Source organism: Bombina bombina, chromosome 5, assembly GCF_027579735.1.
Source record: "Bombina bombina isolate aBomBom1 chromosome 5, aBomBom1.pri, whole genome shotgun sequence".
Taxonomy (NCBI): Eukaryota; Metazoa; Chordata; class Amphibia; order Anura; family Bombinatoridae; genus Bombina; species Bombina bombina.
The window spans coordinates 1,000,466,106-1,000,491,170 of NC_069503.1; the positions used below are offsets into that span (position 1 = coordinate 1,000,466,106).

At 36.8% G+C, this 25,065-nt stretch overlaps 1 protein-coding gene across 1 annotated transcript in view; it reads left to right on the plus strand.

Moving 5' to 3' along the window:
* Positions 1 to 25,065, plus strand: part of MATN2 (matrilin 2) — a 295,468-nt gene that overhangs the window by 178,024 nt on the left and 92,379 nt on the right. The window contains exons 9-11 of the mRNA XM_053715235.1: positions 12,107 to 12,229; positions 16,116 to 16,238; positions 17,518 to 17,640. Of these exons, the coding sequence (XP_053571210.1) occupies positions 12,107 to 12,229; positions 16,116 to 16,238; positions 17,518 to 17,640 (369 nt within the window). The remainder of the gene's footprint in view (positions 1 to 12,106; positions 12,230 to 16,115; positions 16,239 to 17,517; positions 17,641 to 25,065) is intronic.

Here is a 25,065-nt window from a genome sequence, read left to right on the forward strand (position 1 = left end):
TATAGCGCTATTTGTTGTATAAAATAAATTGATCTTGAGTCGGATGTGCTGGTCTCCGCATTTGTATATTGCAGATTCTCCTTTCATGTGAGTGATACCCAAAGTTTCTGATTACAGACCATGCTGCAATGCATCTTTACATTGACTGTTTTCCATGAACTGGAGTTTTTTTTATATAAGCCCTTAATAACGGGTTAAGAATAGTAACAATATATTTTTTCATTTTTATATTTTACCTACCCATCTAGATTGTAAGTTCCCACGGGAACAGGGCCCTCAATTCCCCCTGTATTTGTCTGTAAAATTTTGTGTCTTATCGTATTGTTTCTCCACTGTACTGTTATCCTTGTACCCATGGGCAGCGCTGCGGAATCTGTCGGCGCTTTATAAATAAAGAATAATAATAATAATAATATTTTCATGTATTTGCATACATTCAACATATAGTACCTAAGCGCTGGGTTTTTGTTTCTTTCTAAGGTCTTATGACGTCTCTCTGACCAAATCCCTTTTTTTCATGTTGTCAACTTCCTGTTTAGCATTATTAATGTATTTTTTTAGAATAACCTCTTTCTTAAAGTCTGGGGATGAGTAAGTTGCTCTGTCTAATATATAAAGACTCTTCTGTACAGTTTATTTTGATTCTGACAAACTGTCCCTTAGCTAGAGCATAAGGGACTTACCTGAGGATGACAATTCCTTCCATGTAGGACAGTATTGCTGTAAATAGGTTTTCTGTGCAGAGTAGTATGAATCTTGCCTGTCTAATTAGACCCAATCAGATTTTTGTTAAGAAAATGAATCTCTGAAATCTGATTCTCTACTGTAAACCAAATTCTATTGATATAATAAATTAATGTTTCCATCTGTAAAGAATCACCTCTCCAAATAAACAGGAGATTATCTATATACCTCCTGTAAAAATGTATATGGTGCTTAAAGGGATTCCTATCGCTAAAGATGTGTGTATCCTTCCACCAACCCATAAACAAATTGAAATATGAGGGGGGAAACGTTGGCGGTCCCACGTCTTTGGAGATAGAACACTCCCTTAAAAGTTAAAAAATTATGTGTTAGCAAGAATTTAGCCACCTGGACAACATATACTTGAACATCAATACTGTAGTCTGTGTAATTAGACAGAAAATATTTCATTGATGTTAACCCATAGACATAGGCAGAGTAATGATTTGCAATACTGTATAATTTTCTGTTTATAAATCTTAATTATGCTATCCAAGGCACAAGCCAATAGCATAATTTAACATACATTTTGCAACAAACATTTAAAAAAATAATATAAGCCAATGTATAGCTAAATATTGGCTTAAATTTTAGTTGGGTGGTCAGTAAAATCAGCTGAGGGGTATGTCCATAAAAAAAGTCCATAAAACTGAAATATATATTGGCACCAGATTACAACACAAAATACTATTCTTTTAATAAATAGCCTTAATTAAACTAGACCATTGTATACTAAAGCGACAATGTACTGTGTTTTTCTTTCTCCCCTTTAATGTGTTCCCAATGATCCATTTTACATACTGGAGTAAACAGTTTTACAGTATACAGTGAGAGAAAAGATAAGGAGGATGTTGTTTAAATATAAGCTTTCCCTGCATGTACAGTCATTTTGATGAGGTTATAGTTTCAATTAGACAGCTATATCACATAAAAAAATATACATAAAAGAGCAACTTTCCTATATTTTTCCTAAAACTCTGCAACTGGAATAACAAGTCACTTTAAACACATCAAGGGGAAACCAATTTTACAGTACACTATCCCTTTAAGTACATCTAAAATATTATCATTGTGTTTTGTGCCAAATAGTGTGAAAATTAAATATTGTGAAAATAAAACCTAAGATACCAGTTTTGTGGTTTATGAATTCCTGTATGAGTAGTCACAATGACTTCAGCCATGGACTTGTAATGCAAGCGTGAATTTCCTCTTTGCGCATGTCATTGATAGTATAGGGCGTGTTAGTTACCGCAAGTTTGTCACAATATTTTTTTCACATTTGGCTTGTAATACGGGTTCTAGCTGTAAAATGTTGCTACCTTCTGATCACATTTGCGCTTCTTGCAGTAACAATTGTGCTTAAAGGGATATAAAATCCATTTTTATTTAGAGCATGCAATTTTCTAATTTACTCCTATTATCAATTTTTCTTCATTTTCTCTGTATCATTATTTGAAAAACAGGAATGTAAATCTTAGGAGCCTGCCCATTTATAGTTCAGCAACTGGGTAGCGCTTGCTGATTGGGGGCTAAATGTAGCCACCAATCAGCAAGTGCCACCCAGGTGCTGAACCAAAAATGGGCCGGCTCCTAAGCTTACATTCCTGCTTTTTCAAAGTCTAAGCCTCAATATGCACCTTAATGCATCATCTTACTTTACAGAAAGGATGTTAGATAAGTGGTATAGCCGTTCAGCAGAGGTGGAATAAAAAAATGCAGTGTGGTAATTCAAGAATGCTTAGGATACATAGAGAGTCATTTTTATTCCTTCTAAAACAGGGAATTTAGATTTTATTGTTGTTGTTTTTAACAACTTCATGCACTTCCTATTATTTTCAACTTCCTTAATCAACTTGCAGTGAATAAACAAATTCCCACATGTGCAATAATGTTTCTCTCACCTCCCGTTCAATATAACAGCTTAGCCAATATAACTTCTCAATGGCTATATCACCCCTACTCATGTGTTTGAATAAGGATAGTCACTGCTGATATGGATATGTTTAAAAATATTGTGTTGCTTATTGAATTTCATCCTTTATTTGCAAAGATGTGGAAGTTTTTATTCAAATTATTGTCATTTCATGATAGTTTATTAGAGACTGGTTGGAGAACACATTTTGTGAACAAACAAAATTACTTTCATGGGTTAGCTACAGATTTTTAAAAATTCCAAAGATTGAGCATGATATATTAATCAGTGCATTTAAATAATAGCATTAAACAGCACAGCTGTGTTGTCATATACGGATAACAGTGATATATAAAGTTATACACATCAGTCTGGCTGCTATTATCTTGTGTTCTCTTCAGCGGTTCTGCTTTATGTTCTTTAAGTTTGCAAGACATCTGGCGTTTGAACAATACAACAAAATATCTAGAATTACTTAATTAAAATGTCTTGGGACTACATATGGTTTATAAAGCCAGTTAAACGACAACACTGGACATTAATGAGTGGACTTAACTATCCATAAGAATGATATATTTATCATAACAAGGATGATTCCTTAATCAGCAGTGTAGGGCTTGAGAGCAGACGTTCTTCTATGCCAATACTTTAAAGGATTCTAGAACAAACAAATGTTAGGCATAGCTGCAGTAATATTCCTTACAAACAGATGCTAGGTATGTTTATATATGGTCGATATTCAAATTAAACAGCATTCAATTTTACCTGTGGTCATTGAAACATAAGGCATTCATTTATTTTGTATTCATATTTTGGCATTTCTTCATTATAACAATAGCCTTAAAGGATTAGCAACAAAGTATTATGAAAGCCAAACTGAGTAAACACTTTCAAGTGAGGAAAATATATATCTGCTTTACATCTGTTGGATAACCAGATTCAGCGCTCAGAAAAGGGAGAGATAGAGAATAGAAACAACTTATGGTGCAGTATATCAACACTTTTTTAAAATGAAATGCGATATAAATAAATCGAAACTTGCTCACCTATTCTGACCTCAAACATGTGAGGTATGGTTCGCACACTGTGGGGATGTGAATCCCTATCTGTGTTAAAGGTTTCCTCTCATTGACCTCTTAGAGTATGGAATCTTTTTGGGGTATGGTCACTTTCTTTTAAAAGATACACTTTATATTTATGGTAAAAATAGAGCCATTTTTATTAAGATTCTTAAAACAACAATAACACACTAATAAAACTTTCAGCAGTTCTGCTGTCTGGTTATCAAAAACTGTGGCTTTTAAAAACTTGCAGTGTGATATCCGGTCCTTTAAGCTCTGTAAGATACAGAAATCCAACCTGATGGTTCTTACAGTTTCTCCGGACCGGACATGACATCACAAGTGGGCGTGTCCCTTACGCATTTTGTGAATCAACTTCACTTCATCAGAGGGTATGCCCACTAGTCCCAATGCTTATCCTTTTATAGCGGTTACATTGCTAGGATACCAAGCAATGCTTACCATTTATTAATTAATAGTATACGGTGGCTAATTAACATGTTTGGGGTATTTCCATGTCCATTTGTATCTGTTTCTTGCCAAACTAATTTGAGGAAAGAGCAAAGAGGAAAATATTTGTGTATCGGGAGAATGAATAATTACTTTAATTCAATGGGGGATATTTATCAAAGGTCTGGCGGACCAAATCCGACAGTGCGGATCAGGTCCGCCAGACCTCGCTGAATGCGGAGAGCAATACACTCTCCGTATTCAGCATTGCACCAGCAGCTCTTGTGAGCTGCTGATGCAACGCCGCCCCCTGCAGATTTGCGGCCAACCGGCCGCCAGCAGGGGGTGTCATTGAACCCGATCGTACTCGATCCGGTTGAATTTGTCAGGGTGCCAGGAATCAGACTGAGATGAGAAGTGCAAAAATAATCACACCTTTATTAATAGCAAAAAATAATTGAAAGTCCACAAGTCAAATAACAAGCCAGGAATCAAAACCAGAGCTGGTAGTCAGACGAGCCGAGTCAGGAGCCAAAGGGAATAGTCAGACGAGCCGGAATCAGGAACAAGGAAAACAGCAGAGTCAGGAACAAGCCAGGGATCAGGAACCAGGAAGGACATCAGGCAGCCAGGTAATACACAGGAACTCAATAGTCATAGGTTGTGTGAGCACCTGTTATAACTGCCCAGTCTTTTTACTTAATATAATAGGCAATCCCAATTTTGTATTTACACCAAGGTAGAGATGTCTTGTAAATAGACTCACCCCTGCTGGAGAATGTTCCCGGGTTGTTTCCGCTTACCGCTGCTCGCAGAGACTGGCCCATCCACAGAGAGCTTACTCGTACTCTCGAGGCAATGGGATGGTATCAATCAGAGCCCCTCTTTCTGCCTCCGGCTTATCCTCCGCTCTCCTCCTGGGTCCCTCTCCACTCGCGGTAGCTTGGCGTCTGACGTCACCGGAATCTCCACATTCGGCTTCCTTTTTCTCAGCTGTTCAATCAGCTGTCAGATCCGTCCGATGGGTGCTGGCTGGATAGATAGCGGACACAAGCTACCAATGTGCACACTCCGTTTCAGTTAACTCCAGGACACAAAGTGATGAGCTGCACCAGGGTACTTGTTAAAAACTTTTATTGCAGGTCACAGAAACTCCCCTCAAGAAGCTTTGTTACACAACAACAAAGGAAATTGTGGTGTGTGTAGAAATCACTCAAAGAGCTTATCGATGACGCGTTTCACCCTAACTGGCCGTAGTCGTAGCATAATGCTCATAATCCCAATCCACCTTTAAATACATTGTGCTAAATTCTGATTGGATAAAAGAATTATCCTGGGCGTTTTCTCAGAACACACCTCTTATATATATTTAACCATTATAAAACATTATTCCTGAATGTTTAATAAATACTAATAAGTAATATAGACATTATGCAATTGCTTATTTTCAGATGAGCTGTTAGTAAGGACTTAAAATAGGCTTAAAGCTTGTGTAGTATAATTCTAGACTTTACAACTTTGAAACTTTTTAGGCTTGATTACAAAATCTGCCAACATATCCATATCATTCTTTGGGCTCTAAACTACTCCAACTTGATGTTTCCTTATGTGTTTAAGTCCCTTACCAAATCGTTTGATGATTGAGACATTTAAAAACTGAAGAACTACACAACTTTGCAAAGAATTATAAAAAATCTTTTTTCTCAAAAAATTATTTTCTTTTCTCTTTGCTAAAGATTATTGCCAAAAAATATATAATTAAATATACTTTAACTTCAAGCCAAACTTAGGTGAAGCCCCCGGACACACAGACTCAAAAACTTTTACTCCCAAAAATTGATTATATCAAATTCTGAATTGAATCCTGTGGGGATTCTAGTCCTGAGTCTGTGTATCCAGAAGGCCTCTCTTTTGGCTAGAAGCTTATCCCTGTCTCCACCCCTTGCCTTACAAGTTACTTGTTCGATGATGGTCCACCTCAGTGTTTCTGCATTTTTATTATGTTTCATTTTAAAATGCTGCACTAATGGCGTTGTCAATTTTCCTGCTTTGATATTGTTTACATGTTCACGTATTCTGTCCCGTGTTTCTCTAGATGTGAGTCCTATGTATTGAACTCCACATTGTACACAGGTCAGCAGGTAAACCACATAAGTGGCTCAACAATTCAGGCATGAATAGTGCCTGAATTGTTCACCTGTTACTGAACTTAAAAAACCTTCCCCACACTGTAGGTATCCACAGGCTATACATGACGTGTAGCTACATTTAAAGACTCCTTTAAATCTTAACCATGATGATTGATCAGGTTTTGTGGTGCTTATTTGTGTAGGAGCTAAAATGTTAGCCAATGTTTTTCCTTTTCTGAAAGCATACCTACATCCCTTAGAGACAATATCACTAAGATCATCATCAGCTGATAGCATATGGAAATGCTTCCGTATGATGTTACAGACCTGGTGGTACTGGTTACTATATTTAGTGATAAAGGTAACACCTTCAAATACATCCTGTTTCTCAGGCTTCTCTGACTTGAGAAATTGAGACCTGCTTTTTTTGGCTATATCCAATCTAGAAATAGACACTTCCTTTCTTTTATAACCTCTTTGACATAAGCGGTCCTCTAATTCTGAAGCCTGTTTATCAAATTCCTCTTGTGTTGTACAATTACGTTTCAAACGTATAAACTGCCCTTTTGTAACAGAACGAAAGACCCTTTTTGGGAACTCCCACAAACAGGTCTGAGACAATGCAAAGGCAAAGCATACTGAACAGAGGCCCTTTAAATAATAAGTGATGACATCACAATTCTGAGACTGCATCCTGTCTCACATGGATGATGCACACCAGTCTGGCCATAAAAGGAAGTGCAGGAATTGAGCAGCATCCCCCACAATGCACCATAGTCGGGAAGAGAGGTGAGTAAAATGGCTCCCAGCAGCACATGGCAAACACAACAGGGAAAAAACCCTGACAGAATTGCAGCGATGTCTGCTCTGAGTAGGCGGACAGGTTATGGAGCAGCGGTCTGCAGACTCGCCAGAAACATCGGCCCTCAAGCTCCATCCAGAGCGTGATAAATGGGTCCCAATGTGTAAGAAACTGATTATCATTACCTATATGCCTTAGTATATACTTAGATTGAATCTCATTTGTTTCAAGAGGCAAGATATAGCGTTATAGTAAACAATGAGATCTAATACATATTGCAAATAACATATTTAAACTGTGTCATTTTGTTTTCTAGTTTTTCTAATCTTTCAGAGCCAGAGAATTACATTTTCTGATGCTAATTTTTTATGTTTTACAAAAATCTGCAAGATCTATGTCTTTATTTAAACCCATTGGTTGCATTGTTTTTAGATGATGGATCCAATAAGTCTTTCCCTGCCTTTTGAAGGTGGAATCTGTGCAATGGCTTTTATTGTGAATTCTTCACTATTTTTGTTATGACAATACTCAAAATGTTTCCCTATTCCGTATTCTGAGTCTGCTTCATTTATGTTGTTAATATGTTCTAGGGCCCTTCTTTTCAAACTTCTTTTAGTGTGCCCAATGTAGAATGAAGAACATTCTAATAAATATACCACAAATTCAGATTTGCAATTTAGAAAATTTTCAATCAGTATTTGTTCTGTGTAATTTTTCACAATCTATGTCTGTGTGAGGATCAAGGCCACGATCCAGGATCATTGATCTGTAGACAACATAAAAAAACAGAAGCGCCACATGGCCCAATATTGTTTGATACAATAGTAACTTTTGTGTATAATGGATACACTCACATTCGGTGAAGCACCCCTAGTGATGCGGATGGAGCAGGCTGGGGTCTAGTTCAGTTACCCAGCAGACTGACCTCCAGTAGATGTTCAGTAATCTGTAGGTGATGTAAACAGAGAACAAGGGTGCCAATATGGCCTAGTTTTGTTTAAACAGGAGAGGTGAAGCACCTCCCTTGGTGCAAAAGAAGCGAACTGGGATCAAACAGTCACCCAGTAGACTGATACTAGGCAAACAATCCAGGAAATGTAATAATTAAAAAAATGGAATGTCACGGATACCGGGCTGCAAGGGTTAAACCCCTACAACCTCACCCCTGTTGTTTACCAGTGGTTTTGGGCTCCTCGGAGCAACCACAATCTCTGGAAGCTTTTGTTTGCATGGTTTTGTGTTCTAAACTTGTTTAGAGAAGAGCTGATGTATGACTAGGAAAACCCCGGTCGGCCACAGGACAGCAGGACACCCGCTAACTTTACCTCTGGTCGCTCCAGCAGCCCTTTGCCCCAGAGCTCCGCTCTTTTGGGGATTGGTAGCCCCTAAGGAGGACAAGAGCTGGGGAAATTATCGGTGGGGAGCTCCTTTGAGAACCGGGGTTTTGGACACCCCTAACCCCATAAATTCAACGGACTGTAACCTCGGTCCCCAGTAACAAATCATGGAGATGCCAGTCAGTCTGGAGTGGCGGGAATGGCGGGAAAATTGTGGGATTGTCCTTTGTCTTATCAAGATGAGCTGTGTGTATAAAAGGAGTGTATGTTTTACAATAAAATCAGTTCCTGTGTCACCTGAATGCTAGTATGTCTAGTTATTTGGGTGGGCTCCTGCTAAAATCACTTTCCTGGGTTACATAGCAGCCTGTTTGCAGTCCGTAATTATCAAGCAGCAGTCATCAGACCACTGCTTCCTACACTTTCATATGACCGGGGAGATTGACAGCTCCTGCCAGTGCGTGATTGGCTGTGCGCGGGCAGAGGCGAGCTGCGGATGCATATGTACGCCCCTGTCCGCCATAGCTTGATAAATACATCCCTTAGTAGAGGACTTTTGCTGCAAAAAACATGTGACATTAGAACTTGATTTCTGTAATGGTAGCTCCCATATCCAACTGCAAGCAGTGGCTACACTGAGAATGTCTAGGTGTTCATTTAGCAAGAAAACAAGTAAGCAGCTTGCTGTTTTATTTTTATGTTTACTTTGATTTAACATATTTGCTTCTATTAAAAGAGCACTTTCATATCCCTTTAATTGCAGATCTGTACAATGCATATTTTTTAAATGCCTTATCACTCCTCTATAGCTAAAGATATAACACATATTTTAGTTAACAAGAGTGCTACAAAATAAACTCAATTTGTCTAAGTATGCTCTTTAGAGTGGCATTAATGTTATTTATACAGTATATGCATAATATATACCAGCAATTAAGCATTGAAATGTACGTATAAAAATGTTTTAAAAGCTTTAAAAACAAAACTATCACTTGAAACTTTTTTTGAATATGTTTATTATCTTATTTCCCTTGATGGTGACCAATTAAGAGCTATATCTAAATGAGTTCACTGCAATGTCTCTGTATTATATAACCAAGTCAAGCAATTTGCAGCATTTTGCAGCATATTATGTTACATAATTTGAGCTACAGTCTCTCTAGTAATTGTGGAACAAGCACATTTTTTAATTTATTGTCCTAATTTTAGTTTAATCTAAATTTATGAAATTGACATTAATAATGGTATCTTAGATCAGAATTAAACGGCACTCATAGAATGCAGCAAGAACATAAAACTGTATTGGCCATTCCAAAGCATTGTTAAGTTAAATGTTAGCAAATGAGTAATTTTAGTGTTGCTGAGAGGAATATTAGAAACGTCAAAGCTTCTTCCTCTATACATTTATAGTACGCCCACTTCCAGATGTTAACTATGTCTTTAGGGTTTTCATAAGAGAACAGAAAATATATGAAATTACACGTACACCTCTGAACATTTCAAATGAGCTAACCCTGAATCATTTGAAACTATAAAACATCCCTATATTTTCGTGTGTGTGTGTGTGTATGTGTGTGTGTGTGTGTGTGTGTGTATGTGTGTGTGTGTGTGTGTGTGTGTGTGTGTGTGTGTGTATGTGTGTGTGTGTATGTGTGTGTGTGTGTGTGTGTGTGTGTATGTGTGTGTGTGTGTGTATTATGCTATCATATGTGAATAGACAGTTTTCAAACCTAACAAAAAGTGATCATGTTGCATGAATTCAATACCCATAATACAGTTTTTGGATTTGAATCCCTTTTCTAACATAAGCCTAAATTATATAAAACCTGTTAGTAAAACAAATTCACCACAACATCACAATTACAAAATTATGAAATGCATAAATATTTTTACCTGCCCCTCATAACAGTAACAATTTCTTAGTGAAGCTGCTTCTATCCCATAACAGTTCACTGCCCTACACATAGACAGTGGCATAACAAAAAATGCCTTCACTACCTTACAAAACAAACACAAATAAAATGGTAAAATATACATCCTCTATAAATCAGACCACTCTAACAAGCACACAAAAGAAAACGATGAGAAAGTAAAATAATAATAAAAAATGATTATTTTTGTATAACGCGTGAATAGTTTGCGTTCACAAACACTGACGCTATATCAACCATGTTTTTGAAGTTCTTTCAGTTGTAATTATTGTTTTTACGCTTAGCAAGCGGTTTTGTTTTCATGTTTCAGATTTTATGTATTGAGCACATTAGACAACTAAAGGTGTTGATGGCAGATGCACTCAATACTGGATATGTGGAAAATATAGCTAAAGTTATAATCAGTGAGTTTAGAGCATGATTTCACCTTCACAGAGAAACCCACCTGCAGGCTGCAGCCTCAGGAGTCTCGATGAATCTAGCCCATTTAGACATAACATGCATTAAATAGGACCAAGCCCTTGTGTTACCTCATCAAAAAAGATGATCTAATTGAGGAATTATTTAATAGCTAACATTTTCATAGGACAACTCATAATCTTTGTAGTTCTGGACATTTGTTTATATATATATATATATATATATATATATATATATATATATATATATATATATATATATATATATATATATTTATATATATATATATTTATATATATACTGTGTATATATATATATATATATATATATATATATATATATATATATATATATATATATATATATATATATATAAATGTAAGCTTAATTAATTTATTAACACATAAAACAATAGGTCTTATTTAAAGGGTTATAAAACTTTTCTAAAAAGGATGTTTTAAAACAGATGGATTTCATACATTAATAATATAATATATAATAATATAGTAGTGGTAATTATATACACTTAGTTGCATTTAAAATGAAGCTTTTAAATAGTATACAACAAAATATTAATAATTATTTCATAGTGAACAACCACCCTCCAAAGAAGGCTGTACTTCAAATTCATGCAGCCAATGATTACGTTGTATTGAACATCAATATAACACACTGTTGAGTTATATACTCGTTCTTGATCTCATGCACAGTAAGGGGCAAATAGAATTACATGTGCACTAAATAATCTTATTCTTTGAATACAAAGTTGTCCTAATTTCAGATCCTTCAATTTTGTCACTGAGTGATGCTGGTTTGCGTAGAGCTGTCTGGCCATAAGAATGTTACTCCTGCCTGTTTAGTAATTAATATGAGAAGCATCTATCCTATCTGCAATTATCTTCTTCCTCCACTGCCAGTATTTTTTATATGAAAATTACATTGGAAAAAAATGCCATTGTCTACTATTGTTTATGTGCATGACTTCCACAGTGTGTGCATTCACGTAGGTTCTACCTGGGTAACCCACAATGACAGGACTTGTATAATGAGTCCCACTATAGGTTTGGAAAGGATTCATTTCTATATTAAGAATTGCTGAAAAACTACAAAGAAAATATAATAATAAGTAATCTGAAAGTTTGATATTATATAAAACAAGTGGTTTCATATCCCTTTAATATGTATGGAAAATAACAAGCAACAATATTGCAAACTAGACTGTTTAATTGCTTATTATTTGTAAGTTTGTTCTCTAAGTTCAATTTCATTATGTATTTGTATTCTCATTTTGTGTTTTTGTTTTATCCCCTTTGATTTCAGAAATTGACTACTGTGCAGAGAATAACCACGGATGCCAACACCTCTGTATCAGCCTGGATGAGTCATATGTCTGTCAGTGCAATGAAGGGTTTGTCATAAACGAAGACATGAAGACCTGCAGTGGTAAGAGGAATTTCTCACTTTATTTGACCAGTGATAAACTACTCAGTCTTTTACAGGATTCCAAGGTTAGTGTGGAGTATCATCCGATTTGTCTTTAAAGTATATGTTATTGTATATGGATCCACTTAAGCATTAGATTGCAAATTACTGCATATACAATAAATGTTTAACCCCTTAACGACCGAGGACGTGCAGGGTACGTCCTCAGAAAAAAGGCAGTTAACGCCTGAGAACGTACCCTGCACGTCCTCGGTGTGGAAAGCAGCTGGAAGCGATCCTGCTCGCTTACAGCTGCTTTCCGGTTATTGCAGTGATGCCTCGATATGGAGGCATCCTGCAATAACCTTTTACGGCCATCCGATGCAGAGAGAGCCACTCTGTGGCCCTCTCTGCACCGGACATCGATGGCCGGTATCGTTGGTGGGTGGGAGCCGGTGTGGGAGGTGGGTGGCGGCCATCGATGGCCCTGGTCATGTGGAGGGGGGCGGGATCGTGGGCAGGTAAGTCCGGGGGCGGGCGTGCGCACGTGCACGAGGGGGCGGGGGCAGGCGCGTGCACGGGGAGGGAGCGGGTGGGAACCGCTACACTATGGAAAAAATGTGTCCCAAAACAATAAAAGTGGGACAAAATTTAAATCAATAAAAAAGCCCTTAGGTGTGATTTAGGAGATTGAGCTACACTACAGAAAAAAAATAAAAAAAAAATAAACATTTGATTGTTCAAAATGGGTACTGGCAGACAGCTGCCAGTACCCAAGATGGCCCCCAATAAGGCTGAGAGGGAGGCTTAGAGAGCTGTTTTGGGGGGGATCAGGGAGGTTGGGGGTTAAGGGGGGATCCTAAACACAGCATATGTAAATATGCTTCTTTTTTTTTTCTTAAAAAAAAAACTTTTATTTTAGTACTGGCAGACTTTCTGCCAGTACTTAAGATGGCGGGGACAATTGTGGGTTGGGGGAGAGAAGGGAGCTGTTTGGGAGGGATCAGGGGGTGGGATGTGTCAGGTGGGAGGCTGATCTCTACACTAAAGCTAAAATTAACCCTGCAATCTCCCTACAAACTACCTAATTAACCCCTTCACTGCTAGCCATAATACACGTGTGATGCGCAGCAGCATTTAGCGACTTTCTAATTACCATAAAGCAACGCCAAAGTCATATATGTCTGCTATTTCTGAACAAAGGGCATCCCAGAGAAGCATTTACAACCATTTGTGCCATAATTGCACAAGCTGTTTGTAAATAATTTCAGTGAGAAACCTAAAATTGTGAAAAAATTAACGTTTTTTTTTTTACTTTGATCGCATTTGGCGGTGAAATGGTGGCATGAAATATACCAAAATGGGCCTAGATCAATACTTGGGGTTGTCTACTACACTACACTAAAGCTAAAATTAACCCTTGAAGCTCCCTACATGCTCCCTAATTAACCCCTTCAATGCTGGGCATAATACACGTATTGTGCGCAGTGGCATTTAGCAGCCTTCTAATTACCAAAAAGCAAAGCCAAAGCCATATATGTCTGCTATTTCTGAACAAAGGGGATCCCAGAGAAGCATTTACAACCATTTATTCTATAATTGCATAAGTTGTTTGTAAATAATTTCAGTGAGAAACCTAAAGTTTGTGAAAAAATTTGTGAAAAAGTGAACAATTTTTTTTATTTGATCGCATTTGGCGGTGAAATAGTGGCATGAAATATACCAAAATGGGCCTAGATCAATACTTTGGGATGTCTTCTAAAAAAAAATATATACATGTCAATAGATATTCAGGGATTCCTGAAAGATATTAGTGTCCCAATGTAACTAGCGCTAATTTTGAAAAAAAAGTGGTTTGGAAATAGCAAAGTGCTACTTGTATTTATGGCCCTATAACTTGCAAAAAAAGCAAAGAAGATGTAAACATTGGGTATTTCTAAACTCAGGACAAAATTTAGAAACTATTTAGCATGGGTGTTTATTGGTGGTTGTAGATGTGTAACAGATTTTGGGGGTCAAAGTTAGAAAAAGTGTGTTTTTTTCCATTTTTTCTTCATATTTTATAATGTTTTTTATAGTAAATTATAAGATATGATGAAAATAATGGTATCTTTTGAAAGTCCATTTAATGGCAAGAAAAACGGTATATAATATGTGTGGGTACAGTAAATGAGTAAGAGGAAAATTACAGCTAAACACAAACACCGCAAAAATGTAAAAATAGCCTTGGTCCCAAACGGACAGAAAATGTAAAAGTGCTGCGGTCATTAAGGGGTTAAAAATCATTTAAAATGTAATTGTGTTAGCAAAACTGGAATTGGTTTGCAGTCTAGGTTTATACTCCTTGAAAAAAATAGTGACAGATATAAATAAGCTCCTGCACTGATCAATAATTTTTGTGTAGAATGTTCCAGCATCAAAGTTCTGGAACCTGAGGGATATATTCCAGCTTCTCAGGAGGTGGGCAGTAAAGCAACCTCAAACCTCAGAATTAAATCACAGTACTAATTTGCTCTAACATGCAAATTAACAAATAATTGTAATACACATTTGCTAATCTCCAAATGTTTTTAGAGGCTTAATATTGTAAGATATTAAATGCGAATGAAACGTTGTGTTAAACAAAGTGTAAGGATGTCCATTGATATGAGAATGGTAATCTCCCTATACCCATCTGCTTTAATAAAGCAATTGCATTTTAAAAAAGTACCCTGTTGAAATGTTGAAAGTAAAATATTGCAATTTAAGATATGGACATGTAGATATGGGTAACTGTGACACAATAGGGGGTCAAACTCCTATAATTCCTCAGGAGCAAATGAATGAAGTGATGGGGGTCTGAATGTGATTTGGGAAAACTTGTTAGTTTTTTTTATGTAGATTTGGTTTATAAACAAGGGTAACAGTATGGGATATTAATACCTTGCATAACAAATGACCACATATGTTCCTGTTTATGATAGTGCATTCTGAAACATTTCTCATAATGTAAAACGTGTTTTGGAAACGTTGTGATTTTTACCATTGAAACTAATGAGCTGCTTCTTTCTCGCAAAACCATAATTTCTCACTGTTACTGCAATCAATGTTCGTATACAGTTTTTAAGAAAGCGGCTCATTAGCTTTAATGGTAGAAATCAGGCTTTATTTAGAAAACGTTTTACAATGTGAGAAATGTTTCAAAATGCACCATTGTGACATTCATATATTATCTGTATGTAATGTACTGTGCATGTGATTTTTAGGTTTGTAAGACCGATATTTGAATATGATGTATTTTTTTCCTCATTATGTCTTTGATATTGTTTTAACTGAGTGTCTTTAGTTGTCAATAGGACAAACGTTAACTGTATGATTTGTTTAAAATTAAATTCCAAAACACTTCTTGATATTGGTTACAAACAGAAAATACCCCAACACAGATTCAGTATGTATCAGAATTTTATAAATGTTTTTACATTCTATGGTTTAAAACTTAACAATTTTTTTTAAAAAATCTCAGTTATTATATAGAAATACTTATTTTCTCCTAAAATATATATGGACAGCGTTTGCAGCAGACATTGTATGGCAAATACAAACTAGAATTCAAGAATAACTGGGATATACATAAGACTATACAGATTATTTAATTATGTCTAACCTTTAAATAAGAATGCACTCAATAAATGGCTCTTAAGATTCTTATACACTGTCAAATTTTCTATGTTTTACAAATTTTCCCAAGCAACATTCATTAGCATGATATAGTAATTTATTCACAGTTCAATTACTGGATAGACTTGGCTTGATATTAAAAATTTAAAAAATATGACACTGTCCAAAATGGCAGAATCAAATATTTCGATGTTGTAGTTGTGCATATTATGATCTCTGAATCACATTATGAGCTTTTGCTATCTTTCAGCTGTGGACTACTGTGGCTTACATGATCACGGCTGTGAGCACTTGTGTGTTAATGCAGAAGGTTCCTTTACTTGCCAGTGTTTTGAAGGATATGTTCTTCGTGATGATAAGAAGACTTGCCAAAGTAAGTGCACTCCAGACTTGTATGAACCCATCCCACACATACTAATAACGTAATACTTCTCACAGCATGTTTCTCATTCTGCATTGGCTCAAAGTGGATTGGACCAAAACCCACAACTGTCATTGTCTGGCATCCTTAAATTTCTGTGGTCAGCAAAAAACCTTATTTTACATATCCTTGTAGAGAACAGAATTGTCAGCGTCAATATTTCCAAATCCTTGGCAGGGAGGTTTGAAAAGAAAAGGTAAAATCTCAATTGCAGTATTTTCACTCAGACTGTGGTCAAGACGATGGGAGCTGATAACATATATTTTTCATTATAGTATTAATTCCAGCAGTGGCTTGTAATATGACATCACTCTGCAAGAACAGATGCACAGTCTTTCCAGAAGTCTCTTATGTTAAAAACAAAAAGAAAACAAAATGACAGTAATGCAAACTTGGCCATGATGGTTAAAATTATTATTTTTATTAATTACTTTTGTTCATGAATTTTCATTACATTTTTGGGTACAAATTAGTCACCTATACTTTTTAAGCAGAATAGCTAGATTATTTTCATTCATGTTCAGAATAATTCCCAGTGTTAGCCTAGGTACAGTAAAGCCTGGTTGTGAAAAAAATTGCTGCAACATTGCAACTCAAAAATTGTAGATTTTTACATGCCCATCATCACAGCCATGAGTGGCTCTCCACTACAACCAATAGAGCAGGAGCTATCAATAACGGTTCGCCTCTTGGCACATTGAACTGTGAACTGTCACCTGTGAAGAATACCAGCATCACAAAAATGTCTTCAAAACTTTACAAACAAGTTAGATAACAGTACACCCAAAATTGAATACATAAAAAAACCTTTAAATAGTGACATACAACCACAGGGGTTAATAGATGCCGAGCAGACATGATTCGCTATAGTGAATCATGTCCGCTCAACATCGCTAAATGACGACAGCATTTATCATTGCACATGCATTTCTAGTGAAATGCTTGTGCAATGCCGCCCCTGCTCACTGGCAGCCAATCGGCTGCTAGCAGGAATTGTCAATCATTCCGATTCAATCCGTCACCTAAAAGGTGGTGGACAGGTTAGGGAGCCTGAAACCATGGGACACTGAAACAGCATTCGCTGCATCATAAATGGAGCACTTAGACTCTTTTTGGACGTTACCTCATAAAATAAAACAATAAAAGCTGGTAGATCCATGTAATAGCTAAAGCAACACATTTTGCCAAAACAACAAACATGTTAATATTATTATTTGTGCTGATGTTACAGGTAAAGATCTCTGCAAAACGTTAGACCATGGCTGTGAACATATCTGCATCAATAACGAGAACTCATATGTGTGCAAATGTTTTGAAGGATACATCTTGGGTGAAGATGGAAAAAGATGCAAAAGTAAGTATAAGGGCATCCTTATATTATCACAATAGTTTAAAGGGTCAATGTAACATTTTCTCCACTGCAATGTGTTCCCAGTGACTTATGTTACCTAATGTAGTGTATTAAATTATTTGTAAATAACACTTTTTCACTAATTTTGTCAGTTGAAAAAGCTGTTTTTCCTCCACTTTAATTGTGTAAGTTGAAATAGCTGCTGAAACCTACAGTACTGCAGTATTGGCTGCAGAAAAGATATGTAAACAAGAGATATCAGAGGAAATCTAACTCCTCATGGGGTGGGAGAGAGAAAGAGAGACCAGACCGTTTTAAATGGTTTTCCTGCACCAACATTATATAAAATGAACTATTATCTGCTGCTTGCCTCAGTTCATTGTTCCTTTAAATATCCATATTCTTTTATAAAAAATGTGTGTGTTTTACAAGTTTTAAAAATGTTTCACTTTTGAAAATACTAGTTGTGAAGAGCAATTGACCCTTTACACAAAGAGAGCAAGCTAAAAAGTAGAGTTCAGTAATAACTGCATATAACAAGCCAATATATAAATTATGTACAAATTATCATTTTTCAATGAGACACAAAAAACACTTCTGCTGTCGGCATTTGGCTAGTGCAAAATGAAAATCCAACAGATATGTAAACTGACTTGATAGTGTTATTACAGCTCTCTTAACACTTATCAACCATTCAAAAATTATTAATGCCAGCAATGCAAACTCAGTTTAAATATTAAAAGACTGTCCCTTTTAACCCCTTAAGGACAAGGCCATTTTTCAATTTCTTTCCCTTAAGGACCAGGGCTATTTTTACATTTCTGCGGTGTTTGTGTTTAGCTGTAATTTTCCTTTTACTCATTTACTGTACCCGCACATATTATATACCGTTTTTCTCACCATTAGATGGACTTTCTAGAGATACCATTATTTTCATATCTTATAATTTACTATAAAAAAATATAAAATATGATGAAAAAATGGAAAAAAACAGTTTTTCTAATTTTGACCCTCAAAATCTGTTACACATCTACAACCACCAAAAAACACCCATGCTAAATAGTTTCTAAATTTTGTCCCGAGTTTAGAAATACCCAATGTTTACATGTTCTTTGCTTTTTTTGCAAGTTATAGGGCAATAAGTACAAGTAACACTTTGCTATTTCCAAACCATTTTTTTTTTTCAAAATTAGCGCTAGTTACATTGTAACACTGATATCTGTCAGGAATCCCTGAATATCCCTTTACATGTATATACTTTTTTTTAGTAGACAACCCAAAGTATTGATATAGACCCATTTTGGTAAATTTAATGCCACCATTTCACCGCCAAATGCGATCAAATCGCTATTTTTTTCACAAACTTTCGGTTTCTCACTGAAATTATTTACAAACAGCTTGTGCAATTATAGCACAAATGGTTGTAAATTCTTCTCTGGGATCTTCAGAAATAGCAGATATATATGGCTTTGGCGTTGCTTTTTGGTAATTGGAAGGCCGCTAAATGCCGCTGCGCACCACACTTGTATTATTCCCAGCAGTGAAGGGCCCATTTTGGTATATTTCATGCCACCATTTCACCGCCAAATGCGATCAAATAAAAAAATTGTTCCGTTTTTCACTAACTTTAGGTTTCTCACTGAAATTATTTACAATTAGCTTGTGCAATTATGGCACAAATGATTGTAAATGCTTCTCTGGGATCCCCTTTGTTCAGAAATAGCAGACATATATGGCTTTGGCATTGCTTTTTGATAATTAGAAGGCAGCTAAATGTCGCTGCGCACCACACTTGTATTATTGGTAAGAAAAGCTCTTAAACACAAGGCTGGAAAGATGGAGTGTGCGTCTGGATTCCAGCGACAGCCAGTTTAGTTCTTTTACCATGTCACAATGGTGGGTCCTGTAGTTACATTGTAGCACAAAGCGGCAGAACAAGTTAAACTTAATATTAAGTTTATTAAGGTGAGTTTGCGGTGCAGGTGCATATACTACACCTCCATAATCCATGATTGGCATCAGCATTTGCTATACAATCTTTTCCTTTACTGTAGGGCTGAGGCAGGATTTGTTTCTGTACAGGGCACCTAGTTTTGGATAGAGTTTAGATGCAAGTTTTTCTATGTGGAGGCCAAAAGATAGATTGGGGTCTAAGAACATACCCAAGTATTTGAAAGAGTGGACTGCGGTCAGTATGCCATTCAATTTTGTTTTAATGCGTAGATGGGAATTTTGTAGTTTGTGTAATTTAAGTACCGTTCCAAAAATCACTGTGACAGTTTTGTCAGTGTTTAGGAAGAGTTTGTTTTTTGAGATCCACTTTTCTACCTCTGTGAACTGGTCTTGGAGCACTGCCTCAAGCTGCGGCAGATCGGATTTGTTTGCATAGATTACCGTGTCGTCTGCGTACATGTGTACAGTTGAGGATTTGCAGACATTTGGCAGATCATGACGTGACTGGGGAGAGGGAGGGAGTCGCTGTCAGAAATGGAGACATACTGTGATCGATCCGATACATATGATCGAAACCAGGTTAGCAGGCGATCACCAATACTTGAGTTTTTTAGTTTGAGCAGTAGTATGTCATGGTCTACTGTGTCAAAGGCCTTTGCAAAATCAAGAAAAATAGCTACAGTTAGGTCTCCTTATTCCATGCCAGTTTGGATGTCGTTGCAAACTTTTAGGAGGGCAGTTGTAGTGGAGTGATTCGGGCGAAAACCCGATTGAACAGGAGTCATATAGCTAGATTGTTGGTAATACTCACATAGTTGCGTATAGATGCATTTTTCTAAGATTTTTTACAATACTGGGAGCAATGATATTGGACGATAGTTAGTAACCATGGTTAACTCACCACTTTTATGGATAGGCACTACTCTTGCAGTCTTCCAAAGTTTGGGTATGTATCCAGACACCAAGGATTCGTTAATTAGGGTTGTGACAGGTTTAGCAATTGCCGGCACACTGAGCTTCAACAGCATTGCTGGGATTTGATCAGGTCCAGACTGGTTTTTCATTTTTAGATTATTAAGGTGTTTCTTAACGACATTGAGGGTGGTGGAGCTTCTGACAAACTAATTGTTAAAGGCATTTGCTACTTCTAAGTGAAGTTGCAGGGTTTGGTTGTCCACGTTGACAGTGGATGGGTGGGAGTGGATTGGGGGAGTGTGTAAGTTATTTATGACTTTCCAAAACATTCTAGGGTTTGATATGTTATTTTTCAGATTTTCACAGAAATATTGGACCTTGGCCAATTTTGTTTGTTTAGTGCATATATTTTGCCATTTTCTATATACACAGTGATCGTTCATAGAGCCAGTATGCTTGAACTTTGACCACAATGAATCCCGAAACTGGTACATTTGAATGAGGTCAGCTGTGATCCAATTCATATGCGCTCCTTTTACTCTCACGTTACGCAGCGGGGCATGCAAATTCCAAACTTGTAGGAGTTCAGACTGAAGGAATTCAACTTCAGAGCCTAAATCTGGAATTAGGTTTAATCTGTGCCAGGCGAGGTTCTTGATGTCATTTAGAAATGATTGAAGATTACATTTTTTGAAGGACCTTATGATTTTAACCTTGGGAGAGGATTTAGTAGCCCTTATTTTGTGCATGCAGTATACTAAGCAGTGGTCACTGAAACTGTTAGGGAGAACACCTGCCTCCTGGATTCGGTCAGGGGAACTGGAGAGAATCCAATCGAGGTGGGTGTGGTTATGGCTTTTAATGTTTATGCGAGTTGGGGAGGAGATTTATTGCGTTAGCTGCAAAGTCTTAAACGGTGAGCAATAACTATTGTTTTTAGGATTCAGCCAATCAATATTAAAATCTCCAAAGACCAAAATTTCACTTTTTGGGGTTTGAGCTATGGTTTCACTAAGGAGATGTGCTATGTCAGAAAGGGAATGCACAGGGGAGCTAGCTGGATGGTAGATTCCTGCAACAATGATTGATTTACTGCACAGGATCTCAATTGTGCCAGAAAGGAAATCAAAGGTGGCAGGAGAGCTAGATTTTTGTAAGGGGGTGAACTTTATGTAATTGTCAACATAAATTACAATGCCGCCTCCTCTTTTTGCTCTGTCATTTCTATGGCATGAATACCCATGTATAGCAATGGCAGAGTCAGGTACTTTTGCGGTTAGCCACGATTCAGAGATCACAATGATTTTGGGCTTGTAATGTGAACACCATGCTTGCAGTGCATCGATTTATGGTAGTAAGCTGCAGATATTACAGTGCACAAAGGAGAGGCCTTTTTTAGCTGGAAGGCTAGGAGTTGAATTCGTTGGGGAACCAGGGTTAGACTCTACATCATTTGCAAGAGCAAGTAACATAAGGAATAGGAATTTGGACATAATTTTTGATTGGCTATAAAGTGAAAGGGATACTTTATAATTTTGTGAGGTAAGGGTAGGGGGGGGGGTCTGTTTTTTATAACTCTACACCAGCACTCGGCAGATAAGTTATGGCAACAGAGCAGTCCATGGTGTATGATCATTTGCTTTCCAGTTTGAGGTGTGTGCTTATATAGGGTTAAGTGAATGGAAGGATGTGCTGATCAGTGATTGCACCTGTCATTTCAGGAGAATGAAAGTTGTGTGGGAGACTATCTGTAAATGAGGAAATGAGCTTGGGGGGGGGGGGGTGAGGGGAATATATTTCAAATTAGGCTGCTGCTTGTAAAGGAAGGTTTAACAGCTGAATGAAAATCCTTGATGTAGTGTGTGTGTCTATCTGTATCTATAAGTGTGTATGTGTGTGTATCTGCATGTATAAGTGTAAGCTGTGTAGTGTTTGTGTGTGTGTGTGTATCTATATGTATAAGTGTGTGTGTATCTGCATGTATAAATGTAAGCTATGAAGTGTGTGTATCTGCATGTATAAGTGTATACTATGTAGTGTGTGTGTATCTGCATGTGTAAGTGTATACTATGTAGTGTGTGTGTGTATCTGCATGTATAAGTGTAAGCTGTGTATGTGTGTGTATCTGCATGTATAAGTGTAAGCTGTGTATGTGTGTATCTGCATGTATAAGTGTAAGCTGTGTAGTGTGTGTGTATCTATATGTATAAGTGTGTGTGTATCTGCATGTATAAATGTACACTGTGTGTGTGTATCTGCATGTATAAGTGTAAGCTATGTAGTGTGTGTGTGTATCTGCATGCATAAGTGTATGCTATGTAGTGTGTGTGTGTGTGTATCTGCATGCATAAGTGTATGCTATGTAGTGTGTATCTGTATGTGTAAGTGTGTGTATCTGCATGTATACGTTTATGCTATGTAGTGTGTGTGTATCTGAATGTGTAAGTGTATGCTATGTACTGTGTGTGTGTCTGCATATTTAAGTGTATGCTATGTAGTGTGTGTCTGCATATGTAAGTGTATGCTATGTATTGTGTGTCTGCATATGTAAGTGTATGCTATGTAGTGTGTTCCTCTGCATTTTTGCTAACTTTAAAGGCCAGAATCTAGAATATTAATGAGGAAAGCAGAGAGCCGTTTTAAAGAATCTATTATTAAATGTCCAATTAAGATAAAAATATTTAGCACTGTCTCTGCAAAGGTTAATTAAATACAGTATAATGTGTTTGGTTTGCTGCCTAAGAGTATTAAAAGATATGACTTTATTTAGCATTTTATTTATATTACTTTGGTCTTATGATTTGTTAAGCCCCGCCCCCACCCACCACATTTCTTTTGAATTTTGAAATGTTGGGAGATATGCTTTAGTGTATGCTGCCAGTGCTCTCAATTATGTAACTGTGAATCTTTCTAAAATGAAGCAATATAAAATAAGGTGTAACTGTACAACTTGTAAGAAACATAAAAATAAAAATATAGATTTTGTATAAGAATCAGAAGGTCCATTGGATCTTCTCACATTTCCTTTAGAAGGGACCTAAATAATTCTTAGGATAGCTGTACACATACACCAGGAAAGAGAAGTCACAAACAATAAATTAAAGGGACGGCAAACATGACTTCTTTTATCTTATTATTCACTCCCTTGTTTAAACACAGTGCTGGTAAAAAAAAAATTATGCTTACCTGATAAATGTCTTTCTTTTGCGATGTACCGAGTCCACAGATTCATCCTTACTTGTGGGATATTGTCCTTCCTAACAGGAAGTAGCAAAGAGAGCACCACAGCAGAGCTGTCTATATAGCTCCCCCCTTAACTCCACCCCCCAGTCATTCGACCGAAGGCCAAGGAAGAAAAGGAGAAACTATAAGGTGCAGAGGTGACTGAAGTTTTCAATAAAAAATACTATCTGTCTTGATAGACAGGGCGGGCCGTGGACTCGGTGCATCGCAAAAGAAAGAAATTTATCAGGTAAGCATGAATTTTGTTTTCTTTTGCATGATGTACCGAGTCCACGGATTCATCCTTACTTGTGGGATACCAATACCAAAGCTTTAGGACACGGATGAAGGGAGGGACAAGACAGAAACCTAAACAGAAGGCACCACTGCTTGCAAAACCTTTCTCCCAAAAATAGCCTCCGAAGAAGCAAAAGTATCAAATTTGTAAAATTTTTAAAAGGTATGGAGAGAAGACCAAGTTGCAGCCTTACAAATCTGTTCAACAGAAGCATCATTTTTAAAAGCCCATGTGGAAGCTACTGCTCTAGTAGAATGAGCTGTAATCCTTTCAGGAGGCTGCTGTCCAGCAGTCTCATAAGCCAAACGGATGATGCTTTTCAGCCAAGAGGAAAGAGAAGTCGCCGTAGCCTTATGACCCCTATGCTTTCCAGAATAGACAACAAACAAAGAAGATGTTTGACAAAAACATAATTTATGTAAGAACTTACCTGATAAATTCATTTCTTTCATATTAGCAAGAGTCCATGAGCTAGTGACGTATGGGATATACATTCCTACCAGGAGGGGCAAAGTTTCCCAAACCTCAAAATGCCTATAAATACACCCCTCACCACACCCACAATTCAGTTTAAGGAATAGCCAAGAAGTGGGGTGATAAAAAAGTGCGAAAGCATATAAAATAAGGAATTGGAATAATTGTGCTTTATACAAAATCATAACCACCACAAAAAAAGGGCGGGCCTCATGGACTCTTGCTAATATGAAAGAAATGAATTTATCAGGTAAGTTCTTACATAAATTATGTTTTCTTTCATGTAATTAGCAAGAGTCCATGAGCTAGTGACGTATGGGATAATGATTACCCAAGATGTGGATCTTTCCACACAAGAGTCACTAGAGAGGGAGGGATAAAATAAAAACAGCCAATTCCTGCTGTAAATAATCCACACCCAAAATAAAGTTTAATGAAAAACATAAGCAGAAGATTCAAACTGAAACCGCTGCCTGAAGTACTTTTCTACCAAAAACTGCTTCAGAAGAAGAAAATACATCAAAATGGTAGAATTTAGTAAAAGTATGCAAAGAGGACCAAGTTGC